The following is a 10,547-nucleotide window of genomic DNA, read 5'->3' on the forward strand; positions in this document are numbered from 1 at the left end:
ATTGTTTAGGCTACGTGCCCCTTGGAGGACATGCAAGTCTTAAAAGACCTTGATTAGTGAAGGCAGGTGAGATGGATTTGACTAATAATGGCAGTTTCAAGGGCAAAATCGGCCAGAGCCCTGGTCCTCGCGGGGCTGCGCTGTTTGGGGAAGAGACAGAAGTTACTCAAGTCATCTAATGAGCGTGCAGCCAAGCCAGGTGTCCTTCGGGGAAAGGGTGCAGTGCACACATGCCCGGCAGGGATCGGGACAGGCTTCCGGGAGCAAGTGCCCTGCAGTTGAGACCTGAAGGTCAAGTGGGAGGTGAAGGGGCGCAGTGCGGGGGCCAGAGGCCAGCACAGGGTTCAAGATGGCCCGAGAGGCGATGAGGCCAAACTACCCAGGTCCCGAGGACAGTGTTAGTTTCCACCCTGTGAGAAACGATACTCTACTGAAAGGTCTTAGGCAGGGGCGTGACCAGATCAAATTCTTCCCTTGCCAAAGGACCAGAAGGGGAAGTTCGGGCAGCATGCAACCTTTGCCACTTCCCAGGGACCTTCCAAGGGCCCAGAGGGAGAAGCAGGGATGGGGCAAGGGGGCTTTTGCCTTGTCACCCTGCAAGCGGAGCAGGACCTGGCCCGACCAAGCCCCACCCACGCTGCACCCACTACACACATGTGGGTGGGAGATGTTGCCACCCGGCAATCCAGCTTCTCCAGCTGTGCCCAGACCTCTGGAGGGCATCCAGGGTACGCAGTGGAGGCGAGGGGAACGGGCCAGAGAGAGCCCCCAGATAAAGGGGGTCGGTCGGGGCAGGCACTGTGCTAGGCACGGGAGGGGGTGATGGAGGAGCGTCTCCGGCTCCCGCTTCCGTCAGAAGGAAGCCCCCCAGCAGGCCTGAAGGACAGCGCTGAGCAGAGACACAGGCATTTCTGGCTGACTGGGACACTGACGCTTGTGCTTATTTGTGATGGACGGCATAATACTCACCTCCCCAGAGTGTGCTGCGTTTCAAAGTGCTTTTCACAAGCCGTTCAGGGGCTCCCCTGGAAGCTACGTGGGAGGTCCCTGGTTTCCCCATTAGCCAGTCTTAATTGTTCGGAGAAACGTTTTCTTCCCTGCGTCTCCTTGCCAGTCATGCTCTCTGCTCTTTGGTGTAGTACAACCTCCATGTGATAAATGCATCCCTCTCAGCATCCAGCTTTGCAATCTCAGGGAGATAATCCTAGCTCTGAGCCAGCCTGAAGTGTGAGGCTACAGCTTTGGCTGGAGAAACTTCCAGGGACCGTGACAGCACCATTAAAGAGGCTCCTGGCTGCTCCTGTGGAAATCTTCTCGCCTCTGCCGCCCTTTTGTGAGCTTGCTGTCTTTAACTCTGGGGTTGCTGTTTAAGGCATAACTGACCATGTCGCTTCCCACCTTCCAGTTTCTTGCCCAGCTGAAGCTCATGGACTACAGCCTCCTGGTGGGAATCCACGATGTGGAGAGAGCCGAACAGGAAGAAGTGGAGTGTGAAGAGAACGACGGAGAGGAGGAGGGGGAGAGCGACGGCACCCACCCTATTGGAACCCCTCCCGACAGTCCTGGAAATACGCTCAACAGCTCACCGCCCTTGGCTCCCGGCGAGTTTGATCCAAACATTGATGTTTATGGAATTAAATGCCATGAAAGTAAGTTGAGTTACTATCAACTCTTTTTACCATTGGTTGGATTTTTCTTTTTGCATTATCTACTGGTAATCATCACCCCGGTTAAAAGCATGCTGCCCTGGGGCTTCCCTGGTGGCGCAGTGGTTGAGAGTCCACCTGCCGATGCAGGGGACACGGGTTCGTGCCCCGGTCCGGGAAGATCCCACATGCCGCGGAGCGGCTGGGCCCGTGAGCCGTGGCCGCTGAGCCTGCGCGTCCGGAGCCTGTGCTCCGCAACGGGAGAGGCCACGACAGTGAGAGGCCCGCGTACCGCAAAAAACAAAACAAAAACAAAAACAAAAAACCGCATGCTGCCCCGTAAGACTCCTTCTCAAGAGTCCCGATCAATTGATTTCGGGACAAAGTATGTTAAAGGTAACTGTAACCTCTGGTTTTGAACTGTAATGTGATGAGGTCCTTGAATTGTGTGATGTTGAGGGAACAGAGTGAAATCACACAAGTGTGTGTTGTACATACACAACACACATATGCACATGCTTGTGTAAATGTCCATACCATATATAAGGAATGGTTTAAAATATTCCTTTTCTTAGCTATCTCTCTTTTATGTGGATCTCAAGTGTCACAAGTCTGTCCTGAGCTAGGTACATACGTGGTCCACTCCAAACCCCCTGTGGACATCGTGTAGGGCAGGCATCTCATTGCTACCAGCCCTTTCCTTCTCAGGAGTGCTGAAGCTGGCCCAGGGTGTGGGATGAGAATCTCCAGTTTGCTGCTGTGTCTGTCCTCTGCTCTTTCCCCCGTTAAGGTGTCTGTGGCCCTCTTCCCTAAAGTGAGATCCATCTTTTTTTTTTTTTTTTTTTTTTTGCGGTACGCGGGCCTCTCACTGTCGTGGCCTCTCCCGTTGTGGAGCACAGGCTCCAGACGCGCAGGTCCAGTGGCCATGGCTCACGGGCCCAGCCGCTCTGCAGCATGTGGGATCTTCCCGGACCGGGGCACGAACCCGTGTCCCCTGCATCGGCAGGCAGACTCTCAACCACTGCGCCACCAGGGAAGCCCGAGATCCATCTTAATCCTCAAAATCTGGGTGGTTAGATATTTGTGGGAATATTACATGCTACCTTAGCTACTTATACATGGAAAAAAGAATTTAGAGATAAAAGCAGGCCTCTGATTTTTTGAGTAATAAAAGTTGTGGTCCATCATTGTTTAAAAAAATGTCTCATGGCATAGCAGCCAGGTGAGTTTGAGTTGTTTATTTATTTATTTATTTATTGCGGTACGCGGGCCTCTCACTGTTGTGGCCTCCCCCGTTGCGGAGCACAGGCTCCGGACGCGCAGGCCCAGCGGCCACAGCTCACGGGCGCAGTCGCTCTGCGGCATCTGGGATCTTCCCGGACCGGGGCATGAACCCGTGTCCCCTGCATCGGCAGGCGGACTCTCAACCACTGTGCCACCAGGGAAGCCTGTTATGTTTTTTATTTTGCTCAGCAAAATTGTTTCTTCAACACAGAAAATCAGATATAGTCAAATGTACTTTTTCATATTATTCATAATTGCAACAGCATCATATTTGTGGAAATATGTAGAAGATGGGTACTGTAGGTGATATATGCCTTTATCCAGTTCTGATACTAGATCCAATGAGAATTAGTGAACAGCTCATTAGGAACAGTATGTAATGGTAGAAAGTATTAGGGAGCATAATTACTTCTACTTGTTTTAGAGTATTTTTTAAATAGCATTTTTCTTTATACCAAAGCAATACACAATCACTAAAGAAAATGAAGATTAACAAAAACAGTCTCACCCTTGCACCTCTACTGGTAATATCCTGAAGTTATATTCTTTCCTGGGGACAGAAAGTTAAGCTGTTTCATAGGGATATGCAAGACTTTTGAAAAGCCTCTATTGCCTGTGTTTTCAGACCCCTTCGACCCCCGTCCCACTGAATCCCTCACCTCTTCCTCCGTCAGCAGCTCGCACTCTTCCAGGTGCTGTCATCACCTGTCCCACAATCATCGCTCTCATCCCTTTACAGATTCGCCTAGGAAAGAGGTGTACTTTATGGCAATTATTGACATTCTGACTCATTATGATGCAAAAAAGAAAGCTGCCCACGCTGCAAAAACTGTTAAACACGGCGTAAGTATCTCCGTTTGGTTTTCCTCTCTGCTCCCTGCTTCCTGTCGTGCAGGGACCAGCTCACGTCCGCTCCTTTCCGCTGAGCTGCCCACAGGCCTTCATTGGCTCTGGTTCCCTGCAGGGGTCACGCTCTGATGCAGAGTCAGAGCCAGCATGCGCTCGGACCGCCGCTCCCAAGTCACTTAAACCCGGCGCGGCTCTTCTTTTACCCACCGGGGTTATTAACAGACACATGCATCGTGAGAATATTATACAAATTCTTTTTTGTTCGAAAAATGTTTCAAAAGACAAAAGGGCTGAATGATGACAACTAAGTGTTTTAATATGAAATGTTCAGAACCGAAGCGCTATTCTCTGCTTCAGATGCTTCCAGGATACACAATATTACATTCCTTTCCACACAGCAGTTGTAATTTTTTCTACTACAGCAATTTGTTGAGTGCAGGATCAAAGTTGAGTAATACGAACCCCTCACCTTTGCTGTCCTTGCTCAGAATTCTCACTGTCCCGGCCTATGGTAACTTGTTGAGTCCCCGGGACAAGCCTGTGAGGGAAAACCAGTGCACTCCTGCTTACAGGTGAAGAAACTGAGGGCGAGAGCTTACTTGCCGGCCAGGATCGCGTCCTAGGCAGTGGTAGAGGGAGGACTGCTCCTCAGGACCCAGCCCCGCCCCCCGACCTCCCAGTGAGGCCCGCCTGGCCGGCTGGACTTCACAAGTCGTGAGTCTCCGCTGTGCTTGCATCGCAGGGATCCATTTTGGCTTTCAGGCGCGCCAAAAAGGCCACAGACCCCATCCCACAGGGATGAACTTGTGCCCTGGCTCGTTCACACTGGCAGGCGAGATGCTTCCCCACAGTGCGGAGCCGACCAAAACCCAGCAGAACGTCAACCTCCACTAAAGGCTCTTTTTCTCTATTTTAAAGTCAAACAGGCTGTCGTGCCAGCAACGGAACCAGCCTAACACCATACCCCACTTGCCACAGAAATATTTCAGTCACACCGTCAACTGTTTCTGGTGTGCCCACTGTGTACAGCACACGGACCACGACCTACCCAGCCCACCGAACGCGTTAAGAATCCTCTATCGGTCAGAGAAGGGTACACAGCAGTTCTCACACGGGGGCTGGCACCGCGGCCTTCTGAGCACCATTTGCAAACTGTGTGCCTGACAGATGCACCACCCCTTTCCCTGATTCTGAGTCCAGCTCAGGAGGCTGGGGGAGGGGCCTCTAAGAGGCTCCGGTAATTCTGATGCTCATCTCTGGTTGAACCACCTGGGTGTATTGCAAGGACAGAGCTGGGCCAGAATCCTGTTTCACCTTTCCAGTGTGTGACCTGGAGGAAGCGCTTTGGCACTTCAGTTCCGCCAGCTGATGAAGGGGTCCTAATGCCTTATTGATGAGATTTTTGTGGCGAACAGACTGAACACTGGGGGGTGCTCCGTGTTTGTTCCCACCCCTCCTCAAACCTGCTGTGATATTCTAGACCACATGAAACTGGAAACGTGCCATAGCAAACATGGCTCCATTTGCATCTCCCCTGTAAGTCACCAGCTCAGCTCCATGATACGGCACACGGCCTAAAGTTGGGTGCAGTTTGTGTCGAGCTGCTGCTGGGAACCATTCTCTGCCTTCAAAACTGGGGCTCCTCCATGGAGATCCCAGGGGCCCAGGCCAGGCGGGGAAATTACAGGATCTCCTGTGAGCTGCTGTGTAAAAACAGCCTCTGGTGACTTAGTAAAACTCTGGTCCTGCCTTTGCAGCTCAGGAGGCCGGCTGGTAACTGGGGGGGGGGGGGGGGTGTCTGCTGGCCCTACTGTGCCCTTGTCATAGGAAACCCCCCACTGAGCCTCTGCGAGGGGCTGGCTTCCCAGCTCCAAGCAGGTCTCTGTGAACGGGGACGATGGCACCCCTGTGCCCGTGCCCCTCCGGGGGAGACGCAGTCACAGCGCTGTGTCTCGCCTGCTTACGGAGCCAGGAAAGAGCCCTGGCAGCTGACACCGCCCCTGCTGCTGTGGGTGTCGCCCCTCATTTCTGAGCACCCAGCTGCTTACCTCGGTCCTGAAAAATGAACATGGTCCTTGTGTCCTTGCCATTGGAGTTTCCCTTTGGCCAAACGTTGCTGTTTGTGTCATTCTCAAGGAATCCCCAATCTGCTCTCTTGAGAAACAGAAGCATCCTCCCCGTGGCTTCTGAATGTAGGCCACGCAGATTCCACATTTGACGGGAGCATCTCAAAGGTGGTTGGTTGGATTTTTTTTTTTTTTTTTTTTTTTAGTGGCAGCAGTCACAGTGTGTGTGACAGTGGCATCTGTTGGTCCTACGGCTCTGCCTCGTTTTCACACACAGATTCCTAAGAGCCTTGGCTATTCAGACCAATATCCAAGCTCTTCTGCGTTACGAGTAGAGGCTTCATGTTCGGCTGCAGTGGAAGCTCCTGCAGCTACTGATGGTAATTCTGTCACTGTTCCTCTCCTCTCACGCTGCCCAGGCTGGTGCGGAGATCTCCACCGTGAACCCAGAACAGTATTCCAAGCGCTTTTTGGACTTTATTGGCCACATCTTGACGTAACGTCCTGCATGGCCGAAGACGGACGTGAGCGTGGGAAGGACAGAGGTGGCTTCGGCACAGGAAAAATGAAAACCAAACTCAGTGAAGCACACCTCCTCGTTTACATCTTCAGGCCAAGATGACTGATTTGGGGACTACTTGCTTTAACAGCTACCTGATATTTCCCAGCATCACTCTAGCTATTTCTGACTTGGGTGTGTATGTGGGGGGGGGGGGGCGGGGGGCGTGCGTGCGCACGCGCACGTGAGCATCTTAAAAATTGATGGATTGGTTGGTGGAAACCGACTTCGGTCAGAGTGTGTTTGGAGTAGTAACCCTCTGATTCCAGCTGTGGATGGATGAATGAATGAATGAATGAATGAGTGAGCACATGCAGGGGGGAGGGGAGAAGGCAATGCATGTCAGACCAACCAGGTTGGCACCACACGATAAACTGTGGATCAGTTTATTTTTTGGAGTTGAAAGATGTGAGACGGTAATCGTAATAATAATGTAGATAATAATGATGATGATAATAATAACGATGGTGATTAAAAGGAAAAAAAACTTACTGCAGATGTTACACTTCTACCACGCACGCTGACACTCCTTAATAGTTGCACCCCGGGCGCTGGACGGAGGAGGCTGGCATCTCCCGCGCATCCTGGTTCAGGTGTCGGGACTCACGGTGTCTGGGGACAAATGTCCCTCCTCCAGCAGGAAGCTGATGCCCCTAGTGTCTCTCTCTGTACATTTTCACCTCAGTAAATACGCCCAGGAACACTGCTTACTTCTCTTTTCTTGCCTGGAGCTTCTTCACTGACATACTCTTACGTTGCAATATAGTAATTAATGCTACAAAATAAAAATAAAGCTTACCTGAAAAGTGCAGTTTTGGGCAATGGCATCTACATCTCCCATGGTGGGAAGGTGAGCAAAGCATTTAGAACTCTCAATTTTCCAGTTAAACAGTGGTATTTTGTTATGAATTTGCCTTTAACTGAAACCCTCAATATTACTGTTTACATTATTAGGAAAACAGGGATATTTTTGAATCTAAAAATTTAATGTACAGCATGTGATTTTTGAAGTTTACATGTAAAGTCATTTTACAGTGTAGGTGAAATGTCTGTCATATTTTGAAGTGTATCCTGCAGTCACATTTTAATGGTAGGCGGTCTTTTACAGTAAAAGGAAAAGGGTTGTTTTCCTCCGATGCACATTTATCAACCTAATGATTTTTTTTTTTTTTTAAGAAAATGTTTAACCCAGATCTGGTTACGCAAGTTCATTGCCCTAAACTGTGCTGACTGTGTCTAATCAAGTTATAAATTTCCAACATCGATCATGTATTTACCAACTTCCTGGCATTTTCTGAATGGTGTCAAGCTAAAATATTAGACTTGCTTAGAATAGGTTATCAACTTATACACTGTGCTAAAGCTGTGCCTTTGAAATTCTTTGTTTAAAACGTGAGATGATTTTTGTAGGCAGGTTCAGAAAATAAAAAAAAAATCCACCCCCCAGTAATTACTTACAGCTCAACAAATACCCCGCACCATACTGCCTCTGCCAGTGACTTTCCTTCAGGGCTTATCAAGTCTGCAACTGTGCCCAACGTATGTGGGTTTACTTCAGAAAACACCAGGTGACAGCAGCCGGAATCCTGGGAAGCCAGCAGCAACTGACTTCACAGAGATTTGTTATCCTCAACAGACGATGTCAACAGCACTGTGACCTTGTTGTACAAATCTGTATTTTATGTGTTTAAATTAATTGAGATGGTGATTTAGTATTTTCCCCCCACCATTCATTCTGGCGTTGAGTCCCTTTCAGTGCTCTGAAGTTATGCTGTAGTTTCTTTGATCCAGGATTACAAAAGCGAGACCCTGAAGTAAAGAGAAGGTACCCATACATTATTTGAGTAACTGTTTCCTTTGTGGCCAATCCGTGTATGCTTCTAGAAGTTTACCAAATGCTTTATTTTTGTCTGTAACAGTCTCTGTCATCCGTTCTGTTGATCGACTCTTCGGACAGCGTGAGGAAGTTTGCCTTGTGTCTCCTAGTGCTAACAGTACACTCCAGTCATGAGCCAGGCTTTACAAAATAAAGCACTTTGATGACTCACAAGGTGGAGCCTCTGTGCCTCTCTCTCAATTGTGTGTCTCTCTATTGCAAACAAAGTTTAAATACTCGGTACTAAGAGTGTCTTTAGCTGATCCCTGAAGAAGTAAAAGTAAAATTGAGTCTTTTCACGAACTAGAGCTTTGCCTTCAACCTGTGAACTATTTTATTAGTATAAATGATAGAGACTTCCATGACAAAATCAACTTACTGAAAGACGGACAGAGAAAAGAAATCTCTTCACTGAATACCCTTTAAAGTTACACAGTCTTATTTTTTAAATTTACCAACCATAGTTCTGTGTGTCAGCGTTTTTTTGGAACTTTACTGGGACACCATTGGTGGCTAGAAGGCTTTTTAGAGCGTTCCATTGTCACTGGTGCCAGGTGAGCAAACACAGTTCAGCTGTAGCACTTGTTTTGAAAATGTGTAACTGTTGTAATGCGATTGAGATGCGAGGGAATCATTTGAGCGTCATGCACTTTTCACATCTGCTGCATGCATGTTGGTCCTCACAGAACATTAGATGAACACGGAAGACGGCACCCAGCTGAACTGTGCCAGTAGGAACATGCCAGACACACCCTCAAACATCTACCTCAGCTCCACACGCTGGGGGGCACAGTGGCCAGGACCTGGAGCTGTGACTGTGCCTCTGACCTCACATCACTCTCCCTGCCTCACTTCCAACAACCCAAGAGCTGCAGCCCTTCTGACGCCCACTACCCACGACCACAGGCATCCTCCAGGTCTTTTTCAAGATAATGTGCCACATTTATTGTGGTATTTATATATTTCCTGACCATTTAGTATGTTTAAAACTGTGCTACTGTTTGTATTAATAGGCTCCTTTTTTTTCAGTGTATCACTAATGACATTTTCGGGTGTTGTGCCCCAATCCCATCATTCCCATGAGCTCTGTGGTTTTTTCTGTGCAATTTTGCACAGAGCAGGGATGTTTAGGAACATATGTTACACTACAGCAGAGCTGACTGTGGTCAGCAGGGAGCTTAAATTCCATTTTCTTTGTGGAACACAGACATTCATTTTCATTTTGGTTATTTAATTTCGTGGGTTGAATTCACATTAGTCCCAGAAAATTGGTTATTGCTAATTCATAGAACGACCAGCGTTGGTCTAAAGCATTAATCCTTCATGCGGGCACTTATGGAAACGCTGGTTAAGGGTTAACTACAAGAGATTAGGAACTGTATATAATAATAATGAAGTGGTAATGCATATAATATATAAATGTGTAAAATGAAGTGGGGGAGTGGAAAGAAGGCAAGGCCGAGAGGTTTAAGCCCTGGAGTTCTTAGCATCCATGGACTCTGGAGGCCCCAGCACCACTGCACACGGCCTCTCCAGGAATTCTGTAATTAACACAAAAACAGTGGTCATAGTGTGTGTCCTGCACGTGTACAGCCTTCTTCCAGCTCTTAAAATCACACCCCATCTCCTCCTCTCTCCCTATCTTAAACAGCACTTTACTCGGCTCCAGTCACGTGACTGCTTTGTTAAAAATGAAAGTTACCTCTGAAGGGCAGAAACCTGCCCGCCGTTTGGATTCCCGTGCACGGGAGCTACCTGACTCGCCTGCTCGGTCCCGGCCCTGCCGCAGCCCCTCTTCACACGCGACTGGCCTGGCTCTGCAACCGTCGGCGCACCGTAAAGTGGCCCAGAAGACCGGCGAAGTGTCTGGAAAAGTAGAATCGACAAGTTCCCGAGTGATTATTGAAAGTCCTTCATAAACGGAAACCCCGTCATCTAAACCAAATGTCCTTCAGAAGTTTAGTCCTGTTTTCGTGATTCTGTGAAAATCCTGCCAAAGGGCCATTAACATGCCGTAGTCTATAATTTTCTCACTCTTAAATACTTGTTTAGTTTAACTTCATAAGAGAAGGACAAAGGTTAGGATTTCTCCGAATCCACCGTGATATGTCTGTGTTTTATGGAATCCTACACGTGCTGCTGGGAGAGGGGTCCCAGATGAGGAAACCTTGGCCCCGAGAAGCTAAGGGACTTGTCTGAGGTCACATGAGAGTTGACGGCAAAGCCAGGGCTGGGACTGGGCTCTGTGGCAACTCAGGATTGAAAGT

The 10,547-nt window shown here is 48.8% G+C and overlaps 1 protein-coding gene across 3 annotated transcripts in view; it reads left to right on the forward strand.

Moving 5' to 3' along the window:
- The window catches only part of PIP4K2A (phosphatidylinositol-5-phosphate 4-kinase type 2 alpha), a 177,021-nt gene extending 168,567 nt beyond the window's left edge, over positions 1–8,454 (forward strand). For 2 of the 3 annotated variants that reach the window (XM_022580483.3, XM_089906422.1), the window contains exons 8-10: positions 1,406–1,649; positions 3,670–3,773; positions 4,698–5,571. In XM_022580483.3, the coding sequence (XP_022436191.1) occupies positions 1,406–1,649; positions 3,670–3,773; positions 4,698–4,943 (594 nt within the window). In that variant the 3' untranslated portion in view covers positions 4,944–5,571. Of the gene's footprint in view, positions 1–1,405; positions 1,650–3,669; positions 3,774–4,697; positions 5,572–6,264 lie in introns of those variants that run through there. The other variant, XM_022580484.3, reaches the window with a different exon arrangement.
- Positions 8,455–10,547: the final 2,093 nt, after the last annotated feature.

This window comes from Delphinapterus leucas, chromosome 2 (genome assembly GCF_059928025.1).
Source record: "Delphinapterus leucas isolate spDelLeu-1000000601 "Yukka" chromosome 2, BTC_Dleu_Yukka2, whole genome shotgun sequence".
Lineage (NCBI taxonomy): Eukaryota > Metazoa > Chordata > Mammalia > Artiodactyla > Monodontidae > Delphinapterus > Delphinapterus leucas.